The sequence below is a fragment of the Corvus moneduloides genome, chromosome 11 (assembly GCF_009650955.1).
Source record: "Corvus moneduloides isolate bCorMon1 chromosome 11, bCorMon1.pri, whole genome shotgun sequence".
NCBI lineage: Eukaryota > Metazoa > Chordata > Aves > Passeriformes > Corvidae > Corvus > Corvus moneduloides.
In genome coordinates this window covers 17,970,851-17,998,802 of record NC_045486.1, presented here as the reverse complement: position 1 = coordinate 17,998,802, position 27,952 = coordinate 17,970,851, and the positions used below count along the sequence as shown (strand labels likewise).

The 27,952-nt window shown below is 52.7% G+C and overlaps 2 protein-coding genes across 3 annotated transcripts in view; both read right to left on the bottom strand.

The window, feature by feature from the left end:
* BSN (bassoon presynaptic cytomatrix protein) overlaps positions 1 to 5,000 on the bottom strand; it is an 89,500-nt gene extending 84,500 nt beyond the window's left edge. For both annotated transcript variants that reach the window (XM_032120560.1, XM_032120561.1), the window contains exon 1: positions 4,767 to 5,000. In XM_032120560.1, coding sequence (XP_031976451.1) covers positions 4,767 to 4,927 — 161 coding nt within the window. In that variant the 5' untranslated portion in view covers positions 4,928 to 5,000. The remainder of the gene's footprint in view (positions 1 to 4,766) is intronic.
* A 2,475-nt stretch (positions 5,001 to 7,475) lies between these two features.
* On the bottom strand, positions 7,476 to 27,621 carry TRAIP (TRAF interacting protein). Its single transcript, XM_032120930.1, has 16 exons — positions 27,464 to 27,621; positions 26,243 to 26,300; positions 24,917 to 25,000; positions 20,965 to 21,004; positions 18,252 to 18,379; positions 15,646 to 15,740; positions 14,930 to 15,043; positions 13,944 to 14,031; positions 12,343 to 12,432; positions 12,045 to 12,133; positions 11,170 to 11,325; positions 10,921 to 10,969; positions 10,268 to 10,393; positions 9,692 to 9,742; positions 8,626 to 8,727; positions 7,476 to 8,302 (listed from the first exon to the last, which is right to left on the bottom strand). The coding sequence occupies exons 1-16, from the start codon at positions 27,559 to 27,561 to the stop codon at positions 8,147 to 8,149; spliced, it is 1,524 nt and encodes a 507-aa protein (XP_031976821.1). The 5' UTR covers positions 27,562 to 27,621; the 3' UTR covers positions 7,476 to 8,146.
* Between the last annotated feature and the right edge of the window lie 331 nt (positions 27,622 to 27,952).

The following is a 27,952-nucleotide window of genomic DNA, read 5'->3' as shown; positions in this document are numbered from 1 at the left end:
AGAGCAAAGGACATCAATCCTTCCAAATTCTTCTACATCCTTTCTGAACGGAAGTGGACACTGCAGGGACATCCCCAGGAGCCTCTCACCCAGCAAAAGCGATGGCTAAAGATCCATGCCCACAACAAACCAGCCAGGCTGGTTCCAGCAGTGAGAAACCCTGACCTGTGATGCAGATTGCAAATCTGTGTATTTGTTTTGGAAATAAAGGCATTAATAATTGATGCCAAACACTGTGAATATTGATGAGCGCATTCCCAGAAGAGGTTTTGGAGTTACTTAAGCACCCAGAATTGTGCCGTCTGGATTCGATGGCCTAATGGCTGCTGTCAGAGCAATCACAAGTAGGCAAAGTACCGTGTCACAGCCAGCACTGCCTGCCCATCACAAGGGGGAAGATGAATTGAAGCCCAATGGGCTATTTAACACCACAAGTATTTTGACTTGATCCATCATGTACACTATTTTCTACTCCTTTTACTTTTTGATGAGCTCAAAACATTGTGTATCCGTTCTTCCCCTCCTCACTTAAACCCAGCCCCACCTCCCTCCTGACCCTCCAAATGTCTTGCAGCAAATAAACTAATGCTCAATGAGTGCAGAAGCATGGCAGGAAAAAACTATTTTAATGTTTGAGGAAATTCCCAGCAGTGCCTCTGATAGTGATGCCTCTGCCCCATCCTGTACAGGGCTCAGAGCCTTTGGGGAGAGCAGAGCATGGAAATGAGGATGGAGCTGGCTCTCCAGGTGAGCATGAGCCCTCTCTGCAGCCTGACTTCCCATCACATAGTCTGGTTTTATTCCTAGCACAGTCATATGAAAATGGACATCGACTGCTCATTTCTGCAAGCTTGGGAAAAGTGCCCATTTAAAAATAAATAGGCGAAGTTGCTTTTTTTAAAAAAATTATCTTTATGTATAAACTTCTTATCTCTCATTCTGATGGTACTTATGGCAAGCAAACAAGCACACGCAAGTGAGCTACCAAGAGGGTAGAAGGGAGCATCCAAACTGCACTGGTTTGTCCAAAGTTCCTATGATTTAAAGGGCTCTTTCTTTCTGTTCTGTTTATCCTGTACTCTTCCCTATCACCAGATTTTTTACGTCAAGCTCCACCACCTGCCAAACAGAGCAATGCTGAATGTACAACAGGGTAAACAGGATCAGCACTTGCCTTGCCTTTGTTCCAAGCCAAGAGAAGGCTCTGGGGGAGCTCAAAGCCCATGCCAAAGGTGCTACCACGGCAGTACTGCAAACATTCCTTCTTGGCCACTTCAAGACCTTCAGCTCACAGCAAGCCTACCTTGAAGCTTAAGAAATACTGGGGTACGACCCACAGTGTGGAAAACAAAGGTCCTGGCATCTCTGCTATTGTGCCATGGGAGCAAGCTCCCATCCGGCCTTGCAGCCTGCAGCCAGCCTGGCTGCTTGCAATGTGCATCTCCCAGCTCCAGAGAAACAGTGGTGCTGAAAGCACTGCTGCTCCCACAGACAGTCTCTGAATTTGTGGCCGGTCCTCAATGCTTCCCAGGAGACCACCCCTCTTCCATCCTTCAGTCTGAGCTCATGCATCCAGGTGTCAAAAAGAGCCTTTTACAAGCTCCACAGCTGAGCAGCAGAGAGACTGAAAATCTGAATGAATCCAGCATAAATCAGGCACAAATACAATCAGAAGCAGCAATAAAGTCTCTCTGCAGGTTACCTGGAAAACCAGCCATCTAAAGCACTGTGCCCCGAGCTACAGTTCTGAACTTGGGATCATCCCTGCTCTGCCATCCAAGCCTTTTTTATCCATCCATCAAGCTGCACCGTGAAATGAGCTTGTCCCTTCTGCTTAGTGAGTCTCTCTGGAGGAACAGACCAGGACTTTTCCAGGCACTGGAAAGCTTTCTGTCCAAGTGCATCAGCAACCAGTCTGGGTTCCTTTGGTCCTACAGGTTAATGATGCTCCAGCTTTTCACCTCCTTTCAGGCTACAGAGGCTCTGTTTGTCCGAGCAGACCAGCAGCAACCCTTCCCTCCCTCCTCTGATCCAATCTCTCCTTGCTGGAGTACCAGACTAGGGCACAGCTGCCCCAGGTGAGATTCCAGCAGCACCTTGCACAAGGGTGAGGTCTACACTGAAAACACCTTGCCTGATGTAACCCTGCACCATGTTGGCCTTTTCCAGAGCTGCATCCTGCTGGCAGAGCCGAACTGCCCCAGGGCTGAGCCCCGTTCCCAGCTTCCCTCCAACCTCTGGGTCCCCTGTGCCTTGCCAAAGCATGCAAGCAGGAAATCAAAGTTTATAAATAGTGGTAGATGTTGCAGCCTGGTGAGAAGACGCTACTTCTGTGGGATGGTTTCTGTTCTCCAAAGTCTCCTCACAGTGTATGCACAGCTCCTTAGAAACTGTTATTATGGATTTAAACACAAGACCCCGAAATCCAGGGTACTCCCTATAAGGTATTCAGACTATTTCTCTGGGTAACACAAAGCAAACTGTGAGAAATGACACAGAAAAGTCACACTACTATAGTTTTCACTGGCTGGCATGTGGATTTACGTTACTTAATTCAGAGAAAAGAAATAATTGCTCTGATATTGAGAGAAACTCACTTTCTCTGGTCGCTTGGGATTTCTGGAGCAGCACCTTTTGCACTGCACACTCACTGCTCGGCCAGCACATCCTGTGCTCTGCTGAACCTTTCACAACATATGGTCTGTCTTATGTGCCCACTCCTGCACCTCATAAAAGCGACTTTCTCCTCGAGGCCTGATTTCCCTTCGTTGCCACTTTGCTATCTTGAATTAAAATCCCTGAGTGTCATCTCAGCCCCCCACGCCCCTCCCACGCTTAGGTTTTAAATACTGGCATAGCTCAGCATCGTCCCCATCCTGCTGCTGCTCCACGGCACGGCCCCGCTTGGCCCACCTCTTTAATTGCGTTAATTAATTGCAAGGGAGGGCAGCTCCACAGCAGCAGCTTCCCAGGAGGCACAGGAGCATCAGCTCAGTGTGCGAGGGCTGGAGCATGGCCGGAAAAAACAACCTGGTGTTTCTGGCAGGAGAGGAGTGTGGATGGCCAGTGCTGCAGACTGTACTCCTTCATCCACCAGCCCCATGTGCTCCAGGATCCTAAAAGCCCCTGGAACCCCTCGTGCTGCACAACAGACCGTGGGCTGTAATGGGGGAGGAGTGCCAAAATTGGACAGAGACAGCAGACCTGCATGGCTGTCTCAGCTCCTCTCATTACAGTAGCCTAAACAGCCCCGCAGGTATTTAATTTTAAATTGTTCAAGCAGCTACAAACAACTCCTCACTGGCAGAATCCAAAGCATAGGGGCTGTGACTCTCTAGCAAGGGAAACTGAGAAAAACGTAAAGGAAAACGAGCACAATTTCACTCAGAAGTATTTTTTTCACACTCCCTGTGTGAAAGCTCACAGGGATCTTACAGACAGAAGCCTGCCCGCAGGTTGGCTGCCCTGTAGCATCCCTGAATCCCGCTGGATGTTACGGTGCCGCCTGTGAGCAGCGATTGCAGCCCAGCAAGACGGAGCCCACTGCCAGGCGAGACTGCAGCCTCCCGCTCAGGCTCCAGCCTGGATTCTCCCTGTTGGAAGCAACACGACTGGCAAGACCAGCAGCGCTCATCACTGCCCAGGTGAGGCGAAGAGCCCAGAATGCCACTGCCTCAGCCACATACTGAGGGCAAACCGCCTGCCAAGTCCCCCGCATCCCTCTGTGCAACTTTCTGCTCCTTGCCTTTATTTTTTCAGATAGGATGATGTTTTGGGATTGGCTATTTTTTTAAAAAGAAACACCTCTTATCCCACACTTGCTTCCAAAGTATTTCCCTCCCAGCTGGCACTGCTTAGCAGAAGGATAACAGCTCGGTGCAGTTCCCTGCGAGGTTTTGCACCGATGACTCCTGGCAGGGCTGCACGTCCCTCTTGTTACATAACGACCTTTCCCGTTTGGTGCCGTCTCCACTTGGGGTGGCCACGTTTGGGAGTGGTCACATCTGGGGTACTCACACGCCCCAGTGCTCTCAGCCGTGTGCTGCCAAGCACCATCCCCCCATCCTGCCCAGACTCACCAACCCTGAACCACATCCTTCTCTTCTCCTTATGCCTCTCCCCTTACTGCTGGACCTCTGCCCACCGGGCAGCACCCCGCTTTCTCCTGCCTCCCAAACACTACGCTCCTCCGCAGGCACTCCATCCCTCTCCCACATCCAGCCCCAAACCGCACCCTTGCTCTCCGCAGTACCCATGGGTGTCCCGGAGCTGCCAGCTCCTCTGGGGCTGCACCCTCCAGCAGCAATTTGCCTCGCGTACCTCCATCACCTCTCTGAGCCCCACTACACCTCCCTCACCTGCCTTCTCCCTGTTGCCCACACTCCACAGCCGCACCAGCTCTCCCCTGGCTCGCACTCCGTGCAGACTCCTGTCTCACCTGCCTGCGTTCTTCTGCAGGTGCCCCACAGACCTGCACCCCACGGCACCTCCCGCCCGCGTGCCCCCCAGACACCCCTGCACCCCCCACACCTGCACCCATCGCACCTCTGCGCCGCACCCCGGCACCTCTGACCCCTGCACCCGACAGCCCTGCACCTGCTGCCCGCCTGCCCCCACACACACCCACACCCACCGCCCCCTACGCACCTGTGCCCACACCCCCACCCAGCCGCGTCCCGCGCCCTGACAGCCCCCACAGCCCCCCGCAGCTCCGGAGCCCGCGCCCGACCCCGCGCCCAGCACCGGTCCCCGCCCCGCGCTCTGACCTGGGCCCGGCGGCGGGCGGGAGCTGTCCGCCGCCGCCCGGTGCTGAAGGCGGCTTGGCGGCGGCGGCGGCGGGCGGCGGCGGGGCCCCTGCGGCGGCGGCGGCGGCGGGCGGCAGCTGCCCGTCGTCGCCGCCGCCCTCCAGGCTGGCCTCGTTGCCCATGTCGGGCCGGGCGGGACCGGGACCGGGGCCGCTCCCTCAGCGCAGCGCCGCCCCCGCCGCCGCCATCAGCGCCTCGCCGCCATCGCCACCCGCCCGCGCCGCCGCGCGCATGCGCCACCCCGCGCCCGCTCGCGCCGCGGGCACGCGCGCGTTCGCCCGACCAATCGCCGCCCGCCCGCCAGGGCCCCGCCGGCACGTGCCCCCAGGCCCCGCCCCGCCCCGCCCGCCGGCCAATCGGCGCCGCGCAGAGCCAGAGCTCGCGCCCGCCAGGCGGCGCCACGCCAGCTCCCGCGCTGGCCGTCAATGAGGGGGCCGTGTTCCGTGACGTCACGCCCCGGCGGCCAATGGGCGCACAGCACTGCATGAGGTTACACCGAACAGCCAATGAGCACCCAGTCACCCATGAGGTCATGGGGTGCTGCACGATGTCACACACCACCGACCAACGAGAGGTCCCCTCCTCCATGAAGTCATGTGCTGCTCCTGGAAGTCAGAGCCTGATAACCAATTAGCACCCACCTCCCCCATGATGTCATGGGCTGTCCAATAACATCACACCCTGCCAGCCAATGAGTGTCTTGCACGCTTGTGAGGTCATGTACTGCCTTGTGATGTCACACTCTGCCAGTCAATGATTGTCCTGCTCCCTGTAAGGTCGCAGGCAGCCCTGCATCGTCACATGCTCCTGTCCAACGAGCACGCTGCTACCTCATGAGAGCATGGGCTAGCCCAGGCAGTCGCTCTCAGCCAGACAATGAGCACACGCCTCTCCCTGTGAGAGCACAGGCTCTCTGGTGAGGCGATGCAGCCTCAGCTAATAACCACCCCATCCCTCCCATGGTCACCCCGAGCCCAGCCAGTGACCACCACTGCTCTTCCATGACATCACAGGGCTGAACCAATGGGCTCACACGCTCTCCCTAAGCTCCAGGCTCAGCCAACCAGATCCCCTCTTCCCATGAAGTCACGCAGCACTCAGCCAATGGCCACGCTCTCTCTGTGTGAGGTCAGAGGCTGCCCATGGCGTCAGAGGGCAGCGGTGCCTGTGGGAGTGCGCCCAGCACCGCCGGGGCTCCCTCCTGCCACCTGCCGTTAATGAGGGACGGTAATTAACGGGGCCACCGCCGGTCCCCTGCTGCCACCCTGCGGCCCGGAATCCCCCTCGGGGGGACCCCAGCGGGGACCAAAAATTGCCCCCGGGAGCGCCAGCCCCGCCCGAGCCGAGATCCGACACAGCCCGGGTAGTGCTGGCGGCTGCTTTTCATGGGCTGTGAGTCAACACACACACTAAACCCTAAAATAAACGTGAAACTGGGTCCAGCCTCACCTCGGAGTGCACCGAAATAGCAACTGGCTCCAACAAGCCCCAGGAACAAGGGATCGCAGCCCCTTCCCCGCCCCTTCTGTATCCCCCAGCCCAGGGAAGGGGCAGCTGGTGCTGGAGGTCACTGCTGTAACCCTGAGGAGCAGGTGTGGGGTGCAAAAGGTGTAATACAGGAGGAAGAGAGCTTTGGCGGAACTGAAAGCACTAAGCAAGAGAATAAAACAGCTTCAGTTCTGGGCAGGGGCAACAGACGTGCAATAAACCAAAACAAAACTACATCAGAAACAACCCAGCAGCAACAAGTCCATGGGAAGTAAGATTGCAGGAGTGGATGAAATGAACCAGGATGGAGCAGGGGGCCAGGACACACAAAAAAAAAAAGCTCGGTTTGTTTGGATTTTTTCCTGAGGTGATGTGTCCACCCACACACCGGAGACTCAAAACATCCACTTTAAACATGCAGAGGTTGGAGCAGCTGCCAGCAACAGCACTGGTGCAGCTAGTGCTCAGCCAAGGTGCTCAAACTTCAGTTTAAACCTGACATCATGTCAAAACGTAGCCCCAAAACCCCTTCTCAACACCTCCACTGCAGGCTGGGATCTCTTCTCCCTTTATGGAGAGACACAACACCAGCTCTCCAGCATCCCCAGCATGGAAGCCCATATCCCCCACCAGTCACACACTCACACTGTCACTGCTGCCTCCTTAAAAGGGTCTTCCTGAACTGGAGAGATCCAGAGCAAGTGTCTCACATTTTACAGACACCTGATACCTACCTTGAAAGGACCAGGACAGGGCATAGCAGGCTCTCTGCAGACCCTCTCCCACAGTTCTCCTATGTAGAATTTACTTTGCTCTATTAAGTCCCCCATCCCTTCCCCTCAGCTTTTTTTTCCAGCTGTCTGAACCCTCTCCTGCTCCTCCAAACTCTCCCCCCATTCCACTGAATTCAGCCTCAGGTGATGCAGGTGAGACACAGCTCATGCTCTGCAGGGCTTTGCCTTGTCCACTTCCCTGGGGATGGGCATCACTTTCCACATGGCCTCACCCCACCACTGTCCTTCCCTGCACAAGGGGCCTCTGTCTTCCAAGGGCTGGCACCCCAAAGATTTCTGAAGGGTTGAGCACATCCATCACCCTACCTTCAGCACCCAAGCTAAGACCTCCACCCTGAGGTGCAAGAGGGTGGAAAATGCTCAGAAGCCAGTTGTGTTAACAAGCGTGCACAGCAATATATTTTATTCCCTAAAAACATGGTTTCAGCCAGTGCAGGTACTACACATTCTGGCCTGAGGCAGCTGGAAATAGGAAATGTCAGATTTGTGCAGTAGAGTGCTGTATTAGGTGCCTCACCACATCTGTTCCTTGCAGCTTGGACAGCCCTGCTTCAGGTGTGGATTTCTTGTTGCATGGCTCCAAGCTGAAGAACCCAGACAGGTTCAGCCCCACCAGTCTTCCCCTCCCCTGAAGGGAGCCATTCTTCAGCACTTCTCCAGGCCATTCCAAACCCTCTAATGGCAAGGCAGAACAGTTACAAAATAACAAAAATACTCTACAATCTTATTAAAACACAGGAATTAACAAACAAGTTTGCACCAACACGTGCCATGCACAGAGGTCACACCAGCACACCTATCTCTGCTTCCGAGTGGAGCAGGGGCTCACCCCAATACTTTCCTCCCCAGTCAGCAGTTTCAGTGCCAAGCGTGCACAACCCATTCTGGACTTCATGGCCCAAAACAGGACAGGGCCCAGGCCCACCTGTAGATCTCCCCAGCCCCCACAGGCCTGTGGTTGAGGGACAGTGTTTAATTTGACGATGAATATACAGACACTCCACAGCCACACAGGTTGCTCTACACACTTCTTCCTCCAGTAAACTTTCTTGGAACTATTTACACCAGGCATGGAGCTGGTCCAGGTCCATTCTCCCTGCTGCTCTCAGACTGACATCCCAGACACTCGTCCTGCACCTCCTGCTTGTGGCTGCTTCCAAGACATGCAGTTCCACCTGGTGCCAGAGAGCCCAAAGCAGCAGCAACTGCAGAGCTCTGAGGAGGCCAGAATGCAAGAAAACCCTGTTAATTCTGCATGAAAAAAGGAGGAAGGAGTGGTAAAACAAGGAGGGCAACTCAGTCCAGGCATTAGCCAGAGGCTTGGCCTCCTGTTGGCTTGCTGTAAGGGCAGGATTCTCCACAGGGGAGCTCATCTCAGCCACAAAGCAGCATCAGTGCTTTGCAAACAGTACCCAGGCAGTGGTGGCTGCACACTGCCTCGTGCCAGGCTCTGGGCAAGTGTGCTCTGCCCTGCAGTCTCTTCCAAGCCTCTCCCAGGAAGGCAGGGGCTCTCACAGCAGGAAAGTGTCCATTCTGACCTGGCTGCTGCCGGAAGAAGATGAAGAAGGAGCTGCAGACGCTGGTCTGGAGACCTTCTTCTTGCTCCTCACTGATAATGGACGGATTTCTGCCAAGTTTGTCTGGAGGTAAAACTGTCAAGGAAAGCACAGATCAGTGCCCTGGGAGGACAAGTGATCCAACACCTGCTGCAGTCCAGCCTGAACCATAGACCTGGGACCTAGCCACGCATCTGCATCAAAGGAAGAACTCCCTGCAGGACGGGATGGGCTTTGCTACCTTCTCACAGCAGCAGAGCTCAGACACACTCCCATCCCATGAGTCAGGGAACATTTCCCAAACAGGGGGTTTGGACTGGATATTAGGAAGCATCTCTCCACTAAACAGGTGGTCAAGCATTGCAACAGGCTGCCCGGGGAAGTGGTAGAAGTCCCTGGAAGTGTTCAAAAAACATGTAGATGTGGTGGTTAGCGACATGGGTGAGCGGTGGGCTTGGCAATGCCAGGTTAATGGTTGGACTCTCATCTTAGAGCTCTTTTCCAATATTAATGATTCTATGCTATCCCCTTGCACATAAAACAGCATTTTAACAGCATATCAATTCGAGTGGCAAGACCTCCTGAGCCAGGACACTGTACAGGTAAAGGCAGAGCAGCCAGAGCCTGCAGCCTCTCATGGGAGAGCAATCCCAAGGCAGGAGCAGCTCCACACCCACGGGGTGAGCTCAGCCCAGCCACTTCTCACCAGAGCAGAGCAGCAGCATCCCACAGGAATGAGGGCTCATGAGGGCTCCGGCTGCACGGGCTGGCAGGCACACAGCCAGCAACACTGCTGCTATAAGATCTCAAGGGCACAGGCAGTCCCTGCAAATTGCACTGATTTCTAGCTGATGTGCTCCTCTGAACCAGCCACAAGTGCTCTCAGCAAGTTCAGGTCCTTGAAGCCTCTGCCAATTTGTTCAGAGAGAAATCAGATCATTCTTTGAGGATCCCAAGTCCGTTTTTTGTTGACTGAGACTAAAGAGGAGGAATAGAAATGAGGTGCCCACAGCACCAGTACTGCCACATGAGCTCCAGGAAAGGATACTGGCTCTATGAACTTTGTCCTGCCTCCCATGCCATCGTAGCCCGTCCTCACCTAGGAGAGAAAAACAAATGAGCCTGGAGCAGCACACAGAGCCTTGGCTACCTCCCCTCATGCTAGTTATGGGGAAGGGGGAGTCTTGAAGACCACACATTCTGGAGAGGGGTTAAAGGCACTTGGAAACACTCAGTACTTGCACTAAGCCCTCACTTTTGGAAAAAGACTCATGAGTAGAATAAAGTTTGGGAATATTGGGCTACTTTCTGAGACAAGCCAAGCAAGGCTTAGGATTTTGTCACTGGGATGGAGGAATACAAGGAGAACACTCTAAGCTCCAAGGAGGTGGAAGAATAGGACATTGAGAGCCACTTAGTCTGCTGCCAGGAAGGGAATGAGCATCTGTCATCCCTGGAGCTCTGCAGGACTGGGAAGTAGCCAGGTTGTGCTCCGAGATTTATTTTCCACACACTGTATGTGGCAAGGTAAAAGCTTTGTTTGCTTCCTCTTGCAGGGTCAGTTCAGGACAGAGGTGGCAGTGCCAGGCCTGGGCACACTCACCAACTGGACAGTCATACTTACAGAGCCCATGTTCTTGTGGGGACCCCACAAACTGCCCAAAGATGGCTTCTTGGAGAGAACAGAGTTCCTGATGTATGCTGGCAAGAGTCCTTTAAGAGCATCATCCTCCAGATCATCTGCCCTGTTCTGTCCCACAAAATAACAAGAAAAGCCCTTTAACCAGCACAATCTGCTGAATGGAGTCCACATACAGGCAGCACTAGTAACACAGACATATTTAAGGTAATGGTTACTGCCATACCATATGTCAGGCTGAAAACCAGCAGCTTCCAACCTCCCAACTGGGGCTCATGTGGAACAGTGCCCAGGAGGCAGGACACTGCCCCCAGCAAGGCTGGGAGAACAGCCACCTCAGCTGACCCCACAGCCCTTGTGGTCAGCTCCAGGCAGTGTTCGTGAAGCACATCTGGGGCAGAATTATCAGCAAGAAGCACGTGGGTCCCCACCCTCCCTTCTCCTGCCCAGTTCCAGGAGGCCTGAGGCAGCAACAGTGTTTTTTCTAAGAGACCATCAAGGAAAACACTTTGCCGCACAGACTGGTTCTATAGATGGGCCAGTCTATGGCCACAAGGGAGAAAATGGATTCTTTATCCCAAGCTTGTTAACAGCAGAATCAAAGAGGCGACACAGAAAAACCAAGATTAGTCCTTTACCTCCACTGTTTCCTTAAGAACTTTCTTCGCCAGATTTACCACAGGAGGCCTGTAAGGAGCCCAAGGAACAAATGAGCAGAGATTTATTGTTCAAGTGGAGCTGGCAAGGACGGACAAGGCCAAGCAAATGACGACAAAGCTTGCAGCACGCCATCAGGCAGCTGGAGAGCTATCTGATCTCACACAGCAACTTCCAAAGCACTGAGACTTTGATCTCCTTTAGAAGCAGAAAGAGGAGGGAAAACTCACGGCTTTTTATCCAGCTTCTGCCTTTTTGTAGTGCCAAAGGGGGATGTGCAGGGCTGGTGTTCAGGGGTGTCCACATCATAAGTAGCATCGAGATTGATCTCGTCGCTGTCGGACGGGCGGTGGAGCTTTGGATGCTGCAGTTCCACAGGAACAGGGCTGCAAGGCCAAGAAAAGCATCAGTCACCGAGCCACCACCTGCCACTCATGGGAAGGCAGAGCTGCACCCCATGACATTGAGTGCTCAGACAGCAGTGGCAGCTGGAGCAGAGTCCTGTTCTGCTTACATGTCAAAGAAAGGACAATCTGAACCCCAGAGTTTAAATTCAGTGTCCCAAATTACTGCTCCCCCTCAAATAATGAGCGCTGTGACAGCAGCACCCAGAGCCCAGGAATCACACTGGCACACTGCTGCTCCATGGACACAACCCAGCTTGCTCTACTGGGGTAATGGCATAGGCTCCTCAAGAAAGGCTGGATAAAAGAATATGTCATTTTTCAGGCTAGATTTCTCTGCCTAGCTAAGATCTTTGGTCCCCCTACACCAGGGGGACTCTCATCACAAGGCCAGCTCTAAAGCAATGAGAAGAGCAGTTTTAGGGATGTTTCCCAGGCAGGACACAGTGACAAAGACTTTTTCAAAACTCAGGCCATTCCTCCATCCCCTCCTGACCCAAACCCGCCAAGACACAGACTTTTTCTATGTGTGTGACATCATCTTGTCAGCCACAAGGAAAAGGACACAAGGAACAAAACAGCCATACTTCTGCAACACCTGCCAGACTAGCACTGCTTTCTCAGACAGTCAAACTGTCAACTCTTGCTTTGGAGCTGTCACCTCCATGTCAGTACGGTACCTGAGGATGCAGCTCACTAACCTTTCAAAGACTAGCCGACTGAGTGTTTCCCTGGTTACAGAGGGGACCTTCAGAGTATCCTGCAGGATGTCTATCTTCTTCTTCAAACTCTGGAGAGAAAAGGGAAAGCAGATAGTGAGATAAGGAAAGATTTAGCAGTAGATACTTTGCCCCTTTTCCATAAATCAGCATCAGGTGGAGCTCAGAGGTAGGCTGGGAAACTTAAGCCACTGAGCAAAAGCCAGCATAACTCCTGCCTTTGCAGCTGCAGACCAGTCTGCAGTAACTGGCAGCTGGCCATGAGGAATGATATTCTCACCAAGATCTCCTTGTCTGCATTCTTCAGATCTTTCTGCGTGCTTTTTAACTCCTCCTTTGTCTTCTCCAACTCTGAAGTTGCTTTCTGCAGCTGCAGAACACAACAGAGTGTGGGTTACAACACCTGGGTCAGGAGGACTGCAGAGCCCTGTGAGAGCAGCATGCTCTGCACCACATGCTACTCCCCCTGCTTAAGGGCTCAATTTTCCTGTGTCAGTCTGCCCAATCTCTCCTGTATCAGCACAGTCCAATCCCTACCCAATTCCACAAGCTGCCTGCAGAGGGATCTCCAGGGCTGCTTGCCCAGCGTTTATGCCTGACAGCAACAGTTTTTCCCTGCTCTAACACTTGGTGGCTGTGTTCTGAATTCCTGCAGGATTTTGGACACACCAGAGCACAGGAATTACAAACCACAGGCTGGAGGATGGTTGTCCATCAGCAGTACTGGCACATGGACAAGCCTGATTCAACAGGGAAGCATGCCAGGAGCAGGGGTCAGGAAGTGGACTGCTACCACTTCAGACACTTTTGTGGGTGCAGGAGTCTGGGCCAGCTCATGGACTGTGGGTACAGTCAGCTCTCTGTCAGCCAAGCCTGGAGCCCCCTGTGCACTGACTCGCATCCTCCTGACCCACGCTGGCCATCACAGCTCAGGTCTGACTCAGCCAGGAAAAGCCTAATTCCAGCAGCAGCACATTGTGTAGGGGTTAACTCCTCTGGGGAGCACAGCACAGCAATCGGAAAACCTTCTCCATTTGAGGGGACAACCGCTATGGCTGAGTAACAAAAGTAGGCCAAATCCACCCACAACTTCTCACTTTGTTGGCTTAGACACAGGGATGCCCCAGGGAACACCTGTGCCTTGGGGAGCGAGGCTACACACACATGCTTTTCACAGGGATGTGCTACCAGAACAGACAAAGAGAGTCCTGCCTGAGCTGAGCTAACAGACCCCAGCCAGGCCGGGAGCAGGGGGAGCACAGCAGCAGAGGCATGTCAACATCCCCAAGCTCTGCACCAGCTCAGGACCAGCCCAGGCAGGCTCTGTGCAGGGTCACCTGTGTGTCTTCACTGTGCTTTGGGAACCTCTCCTGCCGAGGCACAGGCAGGAAGTGGGAGCCCTGACCCAGTTCAGTTGGCTGAATGCACAAAGCTGGGTGTAACTGGTTGTGCCAAGCCAGGACTAAGCCCTGCTCAACTGATACTGGCTCCAAACCCCTTCCCACTTCCTTGGGGCCCAGCTCTGCAGCAGGAGGAGCTGGCAGCAGAGTGCTCAGCAGTGTGGCCGGATGAAGGAATTGCTACTTCCAGAACCCAGTGGGAGCAGTGGAGCACCTGCGTGCTGCTGCCTTCCAGCACAGGCTCCCTGCCAGACTCTGGCTGGCTCTGCACATGCTGCCCCAGTGACTGCTCTCCTGACAGCAGCCCACGAGCTGCTCACTCACCACATCACATCCTGACCCAGAAACCCCAGCCTGACCCTTTCACACACCTGTACTGATCAGAGTGGGAGAGGGTCACTGCAGAGGCCTTAGGCCTCAGTTATGGACAAGGATCTACAGACCAGATGTCACCCTGGCAACTCACACTCTCTCCCTTTACCTTGTTATTGACAGAAAACAGCTCCTTCTTCAGCTTCTCTGTCATCTCACCAGAGATCTTCCGAGCCTCCTTCAAGTTCTCGTATTCCCTGCAAGGAGACCCAAAGAGGCACGCTGTTTGTAAGACAGTTGAGCCAGAACTGCTCAGAGACAAGCCAAGACCCTTAAATTGAAGCTCTCGACCTGCAGAGCTACCAGCAAAAACCCAGGAGACACAAAGCCCTTTAAGGAACAGAGACAAATGTACCAACACTGTGTCAGACATTCCATTACACCACAGGGGAGAAAAAACCTACACAGGATACCATGCTTGATTCCACCAGCAAAATGGGAACCAGAGATATTTCAGTTGCCAGTGGAAAAGACAGACAACAGAGCACAGCCTCCATGCTGGCAGCAAACAGGGGACTTTGCTATAAGTGACTTTTCAGAGACTTCACACTACTGGCCATGCACATTCATTCCCAATTACACCACAGGGACACTCGCCTCATTACAGCTTTGTACCAAAGCTGCACTTATTCAGCTGCCATCAGAACAGGCACACAAAAAGCTGTGTTTTTTCCCAGCAGGACCAGATGGATATCCAGGTAGGGGAGGGCAACAGTGCAGGCTCGCTTTGCCAGAGGCCACAGCTGCACAGTGCAGTGCTGCACAGGGCACAACCCAGAGCTCCGCATCCGCTCGCTTTCCCCCGGGCGTGAGAGGAAAGCGGAGGGAATAATCATCATCACTTCATAGGTGCACTGACAACTCTGGAGACAGTTCCCATGGTGACACACATGTCACTACAGTGACAAGAGGAACAGTTCAGTGTGACAGGCTCCAAACTAGGTCCCCAGGATCTGTCAGTCAAAACCCAGTGGAAGCCCTAAGAGGTGGCAAGAGCCCCGCAGAGCCCATGTGCCTGTCAATGCTCAACAGAGGGTTCTCCCTGGGCACCCCCAGGACAGCACCAGCCAGCTGTGCCAAGCCTGCAGCACCTACTTTTTGAGGGAGACACAGTAGATTGCAAGCTGCTCCACTGCTGCCTGTCCAACTCCCATCTCTTTGATCATCTCCTCCACTTCCGAGCGCTGGCTCTGAAGCAACAGCTCAATCCTGCACAAAAAAAAAAAAACCACAAACAAAAACATACCCTCAGCTCATGAATCACAAACAGACCTGGGAAAGAGACAAAAGCCCTGCTTCCCCTTCAAGGAGCTGGTGCAGCCTGAGCTTCTGCTGCAGGCACTCTGGGAGAAGAGACACAACTGCCTTACCCCAAGCAGGGCTTTTCACTAGGGAAAAGCAGCACTACTTGGACTAGAGAAGGGGCAGCTGTACAGACATACTGCCATGAAACTGATGCCCAGCTCTTGGTCCCTATAGCCCTGTGGCTGACTGTGTTCCTGGGCTGGCATTCTGCCCCAGCATCCTCTGATAATAGAAATGGCACATAGCCATGCTCAGTGCACTAGAGATGAGGCCAGTACCCTGCCTTGCTGCTCTTTAATGAGAGCAGCTGTCTGGAAACATAGCAGGGGCAAGAGCACAGGCAGGCAAGGGCAGCTAAAGCAGCCATTTCCAACCTTACAGGTAAGCTGGAAAGCACATAGAGGTGGGTGTTGCAGCAGGCCCAGCAGGACCCCTCCTGCCCTCCCCAAAAAGGGCAGAGGTGTGCAGCCCAGCCTGCAAGGCCCAGGGAGCACCCCGGGTCTCACCGCTCCATGGTTCTCAGCTTGTTTCGCAGCCGACGGGCCTCCTCCTTTGAACTTCTGTTATCCTCCTGCTGCTGCTCCAGGAATTTCATCTGCTTCTGCAGGGAAGCAAGCACACACAGACCGTTAGTAAGGCTCCAGGGATTGTTGGAGAAACATCCTGGCTTATGTGCACTGCAGGCAGCTGGGAGCATACATCAGCTCTAAATGCTATCACCACCTCAGCAGCCCGGGATTATGGAGAGTTGAGCTCCCTCCCACTGTACCCCAGCTCTGCTCTCCACAGGCACAGCAGGGTCTCAGCGAGGCTGGAGCTGAAACCACGTCGTAGCCCCTCTCTGCTGGGAGCACTGGAGGGGCTGCACAGTGCCCTGTATGCAGCAGTGACAATTTGTTTTTCAAAAGCAAAGGAGTCCACAGCAAGCAAACCTTGCTGTCGCCTACCCCTCCGTGCTTCAGCCTCCCAACTCTCCTTGCCACTAGCTGCTTAGAGCATAAATAGGAATGAGTGGGTCTCTTCTGGGAGACCTCAGCCAAACCAGACCCCCACCTGGGCACTTCTGTCACCTGCTGCAAGCCTATTGCAACCATCGCCTCTCCAGCTCTACAGCAGTAACACAGAATTTCAGCTGAGCTGGAAAAGCACACATCTGCACTGTGGCAGAGGATGGGGAGAGCTGAATTAGCACCATTCTGATGCATCTGTGCTGTCTAGGTTTGCATGTGCCTGGGCACCTTGCACAGCAACTTTGAAAAACTCTGGTTTCATCACAGTGCTGACTCCAGGGAGAGGCCTGGCAAAAGATCATTGCCTTGTAAAGCTCCTTCCCACACAGAAGTTTAAGGATTTTATCCACTTCCTGCCACAAAAACCAAACAGCTGTGAAACCACTGGGAAGTTGAGGAGGGACAGTGTTGCAGGCTCATGTGTTACTCTTGCTTAACCAGAGCTTGTCTTTGGCTTTCCCCTAACCAGAACTCTCAACACTTCAGATCCCCACAGCAGTGGTCAGAGCAGAGTCCCCAGCTTTGGCCAGCCTGCAACAGCAGCAAACTGACAGTGACAGCAGAAGACAGGACTGGCTCGCAGCCTTAACCTGCGTCACAGCAAGTTAAGCCTGTATTTTCACTGCAGAAGTTTAGTGCTTTAATCTTTAATGATGCAGTTTAAGACAGCGCTTGGCATTCAGCTGGGAAATGTCATACACTACAGAAAAGATACCTCCAGGTCCCTAATCCTTCTGCCCTGCCCAGCTTTCATTAAAGGGACTTAAGCATACAGAGAGGGTTTTGCAACAGGGAAGATAAGCACAGAGCCTCCTCCAGAGGTGTCGAGGCAGGAAAACCAAGCACTGAGATGCTGAGTTGAGCAGCAAGTACCAGCTTCCAGTGTCACAATTCTTTCTGCTGAAGTAGGGGGCATCAGAAGTATCCTGCCACTGACCTAACCAGGATCACACCAGCATCTATAGCATGGCCAAGATCCAGGCTGCCTTTACATGCAAGCAGATTGGATATAATCCCATGGTTGAGCAAAAGCAGTTGTCCTGGCTCACAGTGAGGCCTGCCTGGCATTAATTCCTTACTCTGTCCTGATGTCAGGTAGACCTCCCAGATGCTTCCTCCCAAAAGAGCCCAGCTGCAGATGGCATACAGCAAGACAGCATCATGACACATCTCTGCCCAGGCTCTCTCTGGGCCACTTGGCCTTGCAGATCAAGAAACACGATGAAGTTCAGGATACTGGGTTGGAGCGCTTGGGAAGTGCAGTAGGCACGTACCCCACCTTTCAGCCCGCACCCCACCTTCACACAGCACAGACTCTAACCCTACCCTAACCTCTAACCCTAACCCCAGCCCAGCACCAAGGCTAAGCTGCTCCAAGACATCCCAACAAAGCTCCTTCTGCTCTTACCCTCTTCCTGTTTACGCACGGTACATGACTACACACTGAGTCACTGCACGCTGAAACACAACAGGAATATTTGATCCCTGGACTTCACAACATTACTAACCTAACTGAGGCAAAGCCCTGGCAACAAAACAGAGACAGGAGAGTTAGCTGGATCAGACCTCACTCAGCTGAAGCCTGCAACTCCCCTTCCATATTTTTCAGTTTGATTTCTCCCCCAGTCAAAGTAAGAAACTAATTTTCCTTGAACCCCGCTTGGCCTCAACCCATTTCAGAAGAACATTCTACCTCAGGGAGTCAGTGTTTCAGCAGCAGGGTGCTGGGGCTAGTTCCCACACTAGATTCCTGCTACCACCTTTATGACCAGCACTGCCACTTCATTAGCGAGGCTCAGCCACATTCCTCAGGCTGGGCTGGCATTTCTCTCTCACCAGGGACACCTCTGCCTTGAGCACCTGTACACAAACCACAGGCCTGTAGGCTTTTTATGCCTCTGAATCACCTCAGGCAGAGCACAAACAGGACCTCGAGTCCAGCAACAGCACTTGCTTCAATTAATCAAACCAAAATGAAAACCCAGGAACCAAACCCGAAATCCCACCAGCACAATCTCTTTATTAGCAGGATCTGAAGACATCTTCAACTGAATTAACACTGACTGCATGATGGTTAGTCCTGCTGGGGACAGGAAGGGTACCTTGAGAGAGGAGCACAGCATCTCTGTCTCTCCCACCACCTTCTGGAGCGACTCTATTGTGGCATTGCGCACATCCAGAGTGTCCCTCAGCCCGTCCACAACAGCCTGGCATTCCCTCTTTTCTTTCTCTGGAAAAGAAGAAAGAAAAAGGTCATGGCCTGGTAACCCAGACTCCAGCTGCACCACAGCAGCAGAAGCACACAGACTGCTTGCAGGCTCAGCTTCAGGCTGCCAGGATTTGGCCATTCCTGGAGAGAGCCATTTCTCTAAGTGCTGTCTGCACCAGGGTCTGTACTGAGCAATTGCTTCTCTCAGTGCCAGCAGGCTTCAAGATTTCTTTACTAAAGATAAAAAATTCCCTTTAATAGCTCTCCAGTGCCAGCCCTGCTAGCATTAAGATGATGTATCTTAACTCTTGTGTTTTCTCAAAGCCAGGCTTGCACAAGGAAATAATTCCTCTCAAGTTACACCAAGCTGCCATAGAGCTGGAGAACAGAGCTTTGTATCCATCCTCTCCACATGGAACCTTGTGTGTCAAGAACCCCTTTGGGGGCCATTGAAGTAGTCCAAAAGCTGCTGCACATGCCCTCACCGGCCATAGCACCTACATCAAAGGGCAGGAGGCAGTGACACTGGGACACTGTAGGACAAATGACAGCTTAAGTAGATTCCCCAAGTGCCCACTTTTTGCATGTCACAAAATCTTTTGAGTCCTGCTGCCCCCTCCCCTTGGCAATCCAGGAGCAAAGCACATGCATCTGACCACCAGAGAGAAGGTGGTGGAAAACACCACCAGATTTCAATTTGTTTTGTGGAGACAAGGGAAGAACAGCTCAGAAAGCAACAACCACCATCAGGAGCTGCCAGACCTATGCAGGGAACAGCCAGCAACACCAACAAGCTCAAAGCAGCTGGATAATGAGGGAAAGCAGGAACCCCTCCACCTAACCCTGCTGAGAGCAGGGTAAAATCCTCAGCTCAGCATCTTCGGTCTTTGCTAAAATCACCTGTGGCTCCAGCCTGGCAATAGTAGAGAGCCAAAGAAAGCCTTTCCAAAAAGCTTGTTCTCCTTGCAAGCCATCCAGTTTCAAATTCTGCATCCACATCCTGTGGAAGCATGACCTGCAGTGAAGCTCCACTGTTCAATCAGGGAGTAAAAGAGCCATGTGGGACCGAGGAACAAGAGAGCAACGTGTTCCAGCAGAAGCATGCGGGTAGCTTCTCCATTGATCTGAATAACCCTTTCTCACCAGAAGCAGTGCCTGGAGATGCTCCCTTGCATTTGCAGGGACTCCACACCCACCAAAAGAGTTAGGGCTTCCCCCTCCTCCGTTCCCAGCTGCCCAGAGGCAGATGGCAGGAATCAAACCCCTCCGTGCAGCAGGAATGAGTTTTCAACTCATTCAGAGTGCCTCCCACAGAGCCTGCTGGGTCTGCTCGGAGCTCAGCACCTCTCGAGCCATTTGCAGGCTGATCAGAGCCTGGCAGCTCCACAGCTCCTCTGCAGCGCACACAGCAGAGCACAGCTTCACGTGGAGAACTTATACACAGGAACCAGCAGAGAGCAGAGTACCCACAGCAAAGGAGGCAGGAGGCGGGAAGGAGCTTCGCATTTCCAGTATGAAAAGAGAATGGGACAGGGAATGTCAAATCCAACCTCTACTCACCAGAAGCCGAGAAGATTAGCAGGGCCTTCAAGCAGTTTTTCTTGGATAATATCCTAGCAAGAATCCCAGCCACCTTCCCCAGAAGATCTGGCTCTCTACCAAGTCACTAAACTCAACCAAGCTGGCAGGAGAACAGGCCTCAGAATAGAGACGTGCAGACCATCCAATTCTGCTCTCAGGCTAAGGACTGAATCCTCAATCTACTGGCTATTCATGTCTGTCTCGTGCATGCAGGGAACACAGAGGAAAGACAACTCTCAGGGCGTGGGTGAGCCCCCAGCATTCTTTAAACATTTTTTTTCCTCCTTCTGCTAGCATGTTTTAGGATTTCTGTCACTTAGACTGACATTTTCCTTTTGCTGCTCATGACTCATGTTCTGATGACAGGCTGCCTACAGACGATGCTTAAAACCCATCGACAAGTCTCCAGGGCTTTTGCTTTTCCTGCCTCCCTCAAACATCCTCTAAAATTAAAGATGGGAAGATGGAAGTGCGCACACACTGAACTCCGTCTGCTCTTCGCGCGACACATGTGGCACTGCAACAGCCAAACAAACCCAAAGCCTTCCCACTGCTGCTTTTGGACACCACTTTCACCCTCTCTCTCATCTGTTGGAGGGAATGAGCCTTTGCCATACGCAGCTGTGAGTTTCCCAGCAAGCAAACCAAGGCTTTTGCTTTTAAGCTGATTCTGGATAGAGCTGTGCTGCAATTTTGTAACCTTGTGATTAGGAAGGGGGCAAAAAATTTGCATCTTCTTGTTTAAACCCACAGTGAGTTCCTGAGGTACAGCAGACCTGGGCCAGGCTGTGGACTCCGGCTCTGTCATATAAGCCTTGCACAGCTTTAGGTGTTCTCGCCTCAGAAAAAGCTCTGAAGAAGTTGTTCTAGCAAAACAGTTTGCAGTCTGAATCATGCCCTCAGCTTCAGAGAGGGGTGGCCTCTGCACAAGGGTTCCTCAGACCTGGGCAAGCCACCTGGCACAGATAGAGCCCAGGACCTGCTGATTGTGGGCTGCCAATCCCCTGCAGGCAGCTGGAACTCACCTTTCAAGGAGAGCTGGGCCTTCACCTTGTCCAGTTCATTCTGAAACACAACACAGAGAAACGCATTAGGAAATGCCTTGCAGAGATGCTTTCACCAGATCTTAAAAAGACCTAAGAGGTTTCTCAGCGGGACGTTTGGACCAGGCAGGTACTAAGGAGAGAACACCGAAACAACAAGCACAGAGTTACAAGCCCAGACTATCACAGGGAACGGAAAGAGCACCTCCAACTGGCATTCTTCAGGGGGAGAGGAGAGGTTTGCAGCTCTGTCTTAGCCTTGTCAACCTTGTGTTTCTCACACTGTCAGTCATCCTGTTTTAGCTGAATAATTTTGGAAGGCTCTCAGGGAAACACAGGAAGTCAGGCAAGAACAATTTTTATAATGTTTTACCTAAACAAGGCAATAAGGCAGGGATGTTGCCAGACTAACTGGATTACTGAGAGTTCTTTAAACTGAAGTGAACTTTAATCAGATGCAGGTGGGAGACAGGAGGGCACATCCGAAGATCTGAAAAGGTAACCAAGCATGCACTCAGACATGCTGACACTGAACTCACTGCAGTTTGGGTTGCTGATATGAGCTAACAGCTCAATTGAATGGCTGGAAACAGATCACTGAGAAACCAATCCATAACACGCCAAACAGAGAGTGCACAACATCTCCTGGGTACCACAAGGGTCTGAGAAACATCAAATATTTCTAACGCCTTCATCAAGGATCAGAAAGAGGCAGCAAATGCCCTGTAGTTTAAATTAGAGATAATGAAGTGATATAACTTAACACTGGCAAATAGCCAAAGGAAATGTAGAGAGGTTAAAAAGAGAAGCTATTTATATCTATATATATATTTAAAATAAAAACCAGAGAGAAATATATGCAGCAAAGAGTCAACAGAAGATGACTTAAAAAGCTGTGTTAGAGAACTGCAGAGGAAAGCACATAACAAGTCAGGCAAGAACTGCAGTGGAATAAAACCACAATAAAATGCCAGCACAGGCACACAAATCTGTGCAACCCAGAATGCTACATGCAAATCTGAGCCAAGAATAGCACCAGCAGTGACCACGGCTCTGATGGGACCGGAGCGAGGCTCTGCTAGTGACAATAAAGGCAGGAAAGAGAATGTGGGATGTAAAGCTTGGTAAGCAGAAGGGACTAAATGCAAAGCCTAGCAGAGCTGACTGGGATTTGCCCCAAGGGGCACAACTGCTGGAGGGCTAATGTGGAATTAACTCTGCTGCAGGAACTATTCTGAAGTAGCTTCCTCAGAGTCCTATTCAGGAACGATTAGTGAGCTCACAAGATGGGCTAATTATCATGATAGCAAAGAAATCCTGGGCTACTGCGGGCTGCTATGTAACATCACCTCATTCATCAACTTAATCTGAAATCCCTCATCCTCCACCACAGCTCCTAAAAGCTGCTCCCAATTTTCTCTCCTCTAAAAAAGCTCTCCTCTCTCTGCCAGGCTGAGTTACGAGAGCACATTTTCCCAAGATCAAACGAGTATATCCTGACCACAAACAGACAGCTGTCCTCCAAGGCTTCTACCTTCCCCAGCAGGTTTACAGGCAGGAATCCTCCCCCACCTCCTCTTCACCAAGCTGAAATCTCCTTCGGAAGAAGAACTCTCCGCTCCCCAGATCACAAGCCGCTCTTGACAGACTCACTGAGGCGTTACACCGCAAAACTCACCCTTTTCCTGCTCTGGGAACAGCCACATGGAGACTGTTCTGCTCACTAAGGACCATCTTTAAAATCAAGATAGGTTAAACTGAGGTTCAGTAATGAAAGAAATGCTTGGACATTGAGCCTGTGGTCTGCAGCTACTCAAGAGATTCAGGTTCCCACTGGTGTTTCCGTTGAAGTTTTAGCCTGGGGGTGGAAAGCAAAACAGCCCCAGCACTCCTTTGGCTGAGAGTGGCAGCAAGAGTGAGGAACAGCAACAAAGACAATTACTGTTCAAAAGATAATGCAGCTAATTCTGCAACAACAGGAAGGGGTTTCAGATCATGAGGGAGCTCTTCCCATCACTTCACTGGGTACCAAAGACTCAGAAGAGAATCCCAAGCTTGCCTCCCCAAGATGACAAGCAGACCACAGCTACACACTTTACTTTTCTAACACATCCTTTTCATGGCAGGAGGCCAAATGCTCATTCCAGGACAGCTGTGGGCTGCACGGATACAGCTCCAGTTGATTACAGAGATGAACACCACTCTATGCCCAGGCTCTTGGAGGCAGTGGTTCATCACAAACCTTGGATTTTTTTTTTTTCTTCAAGTGAAATTGCTTCTGGCCGAGGATGCCAGCAATTCTTATCTCATCCTCTGAAGAGCCTGGGTTTGGCCCACCATATACTTGCTTTGAACTGCCTGGCCAGAATCAGACACTCCATCACAGACAGACCTCCCACCTAGATGGAAATTAGTCCTTCACCCATTGTGAACAAGGCATCTGTATTCTTAAGGTTCTCCATGTCCTCGAAAAACAAGGCAGCACACCACATGAAACTGGTGACAAACGCAGCAGCAACCTGTACCAGCGCACACAGCAGTGAATACCCACACAAGCTAATGATGCTGATTTACCCAGAAAAGTATTTGGTTCTTTCTGCTGGTGACCTCGGTGCCCTCATTAAGCAGGCTGTACACTGGGGCTAGATGCTGCTCTGACAGACACACACAAGATTTATAGGAGCAGGAGGAATTACCATTAAGCTTGCTGTGCATGAGCAGCTCCACGGTCCTGCCCTTGAGCAAGGGAGCAGTTCAGCACAGCCTGCCTGGAGCAGAAGGCTGGGGGAACCCATTTTGGATCCTGGGGCAGGGGTGAGAGGGAACAGGAAGATTTTCTAGGGCAATTCTCTCCAGGGAACCCATTTCCAAGTCACTCATCTCATTACACTCGTGAGAGCGGACCTCTATACGTACAAAAGGAAACGTTCATCTGCTGCGAGGGCACACAGCTCCCAGTGCCCAGGATGCTCCTCCATTCCTCAGCACACTTTGGCCTTCAGTTTCATCACTGGCAGTCTTGGAGAAAGACAGTGATACTGACATTCTAGTCTGGCTGGCTTCATTTTAAAGACATACAAAGTACATATAGAATTGTCATGGCAACTGTTAATTATGGTAATTGCTGCACATGCTGCTTCTAAACACAAGAGGGTACAAGCGTCCTGTTATACCGAGGTCAACTGGCCACCCTTTTTTTGGAACAGATAATTCCAAGACAGAAGGAGCCATGTTTCATCCCCACTACACAAAGGGGAACATGGAACAGCCACTCTGTGTTTATCCCTACTCACCCCCAACTCTCCGCACCCAAAGGTGGCACTTGGAGCACACCACCCAGCATCCCAGCTCCAGCCAAGATCCTGCCAGGACCCAGCCTCCCCACTGCTCACCACTGCTGGTGTGGCTTCAAGCAATCCCTTTCCTAATCTCTCTTGAGGAATCATGACTTCATCATCACACTGCCCCACACCCTTCAATCTGCACAACCAACCTCCCTGCACAGAAGGGAGGAGGGGGCACTTCCTCCAGCGGCCCCTTCTTTCCAGAGGGGTTAGCAGGGCTCACAAGCCACAGATACCAGCAGCAATTTGCTGCATCTCGGATTTCCCTTCTCCTGCCTTCGGGAACAGCTCTGTACCCTCATTCCCAAGGGAGAAACAGCAGTCTGATGTGATGCTGCTTCAGGAGGCTTCCAGGTAAAGTGAGAAGTACAAGGAAGAGCAGGAAGTAGAGGAGGCTCCTTGAGTCACCACAGGGGATTTGGTCAGGGGGAATGCTAAATCACTACAGAGACCGATATGCTTCAGGTCAGAAACATGAGCACAGCAAACTCCAGCTTGGAAAGCACCTGCTGGCAGAGGACCAGCAGGCCAGGCCACACTTCCAGGAGGCTGAAGCATCACATGAGGAAAGAACCCTCCAGTCAAGTTACCTGCAAGGTCTCAGCATCCGGTGCTGCTTGCTCCTCCAGGGTAACATCAAAAAACAGCTTATTGATGATGTGCCTTTTGCTGACCTAAACACAGGAGACAGAAGAGTTTGATGGGTACAAATATGGAAACAACGGATATGGAAGACAGATGGAGGGGGAGAAGGTACCGTCTTGTGACAAGGCCATGAAAGGCAAATCAGATCACGTGTTTGACACCATTAGTGGCGATGCTCTGCTTTGGCTCAACAGCACAGCAGCAGACCCCCCACTCAGTTTCTGGGAGTGTGACTCCAGCCAAGCTCCTGAGCCGCAGCAGAAAGATTCAGACATTTCTGAATCGAGCGCAGTCTGTTCTCTGGCAGCTCAGGCCCAAGCAGCTGATGCTGAGCTAACATGATGCCAAATCCTAAGACAGAAGTACGTGCTGCTTTCTGCAGGCAGAAGGTGCTGTAATTGAATTTGATAGCTCTCCACACCTCCCCCATGCAGTTACAGCTTTGTGTTTTAAGTATTATATACAGTCATGACACCAGCTAATTGCATGGTTACTGCCACATAAGATGTTATTTCGCGATAACTCCATGGTAACCCAGAGATGTAAGAGGCAGAGAAGAACAGAGGGAATCAACAAGTCAGGGAAGGAACAAGGGCCAAGACCTTGAGAGGAGGAAAGAAGCACGAACAGAGAATAAGCCCAAGTAGCAGCTGGCTGAAAATTTACATCTGAGAGCAAGGAAACATCTCCTGCAGCCGCTGCATGCCAAGACCTACTGGTGGCATTAAGGCTGGTGACACAAGGGACTTCAAAGAAGTTCAGGTCCCAGTTAGGCCAATGGAAACCCAAGCCTCAGCTTCCTATCTCAGAAGCTGAGCACATCCTTCCCTCCCCAGCCAGTGCTTTTCTCAAGGGAGGGTCAAGTGCTGTGGAGCCAGGAGGGGTTGTAAGGCCCACGTGCAGCAGAACGGGCTGTTCACCTGACAGCAATGGGCTGGGCACGCCAGAAACACAGGTCAGGTGTCTTTGTTAAGCCCCTGCAGCCCCTTCTGTCATCATGCCAATACTTACCCAGCCTAAGTAAAAACTGTGGAAACCCAGAGCCCTTTTCTAAAGGAGCTGCAGTGCAGACAGTGGCAGGGCACCCTCAGCCCACTGCTACCAGAAGGGATGTGGAAGGGAGTTCATCCTTTCAGCCTCTGGAGAGTCCCAAGTGACAGAAAGTCCCTCTGCTTTCTACCATGAGCCTTTTCTGGCATCACCCCAGGCCACGGCTCCCTGGTGCCATTGCAGAGCACCCTGCCACAGGTGTGCACAGGGGATGGCTTTACCTGGCTTCTGCACTGCGGGCATGTCCGGCTCGGTGCAGTGTCAAACCACTGGATGAGGCTGAGAAAGAAAAGGAAAACATACAGTAAATCCTCAAAATTCTGGAGCACTGCTTCCAGGGGCCATCCCCCAGCTCCCCAGGAGACGTCAGGATGTGATTCCTCATTGCACACTAAAGCAGAACCGTAAACCTTCAGGCCGGTGCTGGGGCCGAAAGGAGCGCCGTGTTCCACACGCATGCTCCACATGCATCTCCAAGACAATTCCTGGCTGAATTTAGCATGTGAGCTTATCTTTAACAGGGCAGAGCTTTTGTAGAGCTCAGATCTCTCTGGGAGACAGGCTTTGAACAGCCGCAGCTTCACAGGAGCGAGCGCATCCGCACACAGTGTGGCACAAGGGCTGCTCTATCAGGATGTGACAGCTGAGATCCCAGCCCGGTCAGCTCCAAGGGGTGCCACTGAACGTGGATCTGCGGAGCGAGGAACACCTCGCTCTGCTCTGAGATGATGAATTCAAACCTGCCGGGCTCCCCAGGAAAGCCACTAATGCATTTTGCAACCAAGCCATCACATCACACTGGAAAGGTTTATTTTGGGAGCAGGGTAATGATTTGGAGCTGGCAGGTTACCTTTGGAAGCTCTTCCTGCTCTGCTGGCTGCTGAAAGAGAGCAGGCCCGAGCAGCACTGCTGAGTGAGAAGTGACAATCACACCCATGGTCTCTCTCCAAGCTTGTTAGCCAGGAAAGCAAATACCCATCCCCTCCCCACACAAAGTTTATTTCCTCAGAAGAACCATTTCTTTTCAACACAGACACTTGCAACACAGCAAGAAAAGCATGGAATTGCCAGGGAGGCTTCACCATAATCCAACACCTCTCCCTCCAAATGCCCTGTGAGACTGGCTCTTCCGGAGAAGGGAGCCTGCAGGCAGCACAGTGACAGAACCACAGAATCAATTAGGGAAAGATCTGAGATCATCGAGTCCAACCTATGACCTATCACCACCATGTCAAGTGCCACGTCCAGTCTTTCCTTAAACACCTCCAGGGACGGTGACTCCACCACCTCCCGGGACAGTCTGTTCAGACGCGTAACCAGCGCAGCCCGGACTGCTGCGGCAGCTCCGTGAATTCCTCAGAGCCCTCGCGCGGGGCCACAGAAGGTGCCCGTGGCTGAGACCCCACGGCCCGGCCCGAGCCCCCGCCCGCCCCGGCGCTCACCAGGCCTGGTGGAAGGTGTGCCCGCACGGCACGGCCGCCACGTCCCGCTCGTTGTCGAAGAAGTCGGAGCAGATGGTGCAGTGGGCGCGGATGGGCATGGCGAGGCCGGGGAGTTTGGGAGGGGTTCGGGAGGTCAGCGGAGGTTAAGGGGGGTTCCCAAGGGCCGCAACACCAGGACCGGAGCAGCCGCGCGGCCCCGCGCCGTTTAAACGCGACCGCGAGTGCGCCGCTTCCGGCCCGCCCCGGAAGTGACCTCAGGGGCGCCAGCTCCGGGGCCAAGGGCGGGGCTGGGCTGAGGGGGCGGGGCCGGACCGGGCGGGGCGTGAGGGGAGCCGCGCCCCCGGGCCCCGCCGGCGCCGCACGGAGCCCAGCGATGGCACCCGGCATTCCTCCCGGGGACAAGCGCTCACGGGGTCCTGCTGCCTTCGCCGCCCGGGCAGCGGTGCCGCTTCCAGTCCCCCCCGTGCTGCCGGCACGCGTGGCAGACCC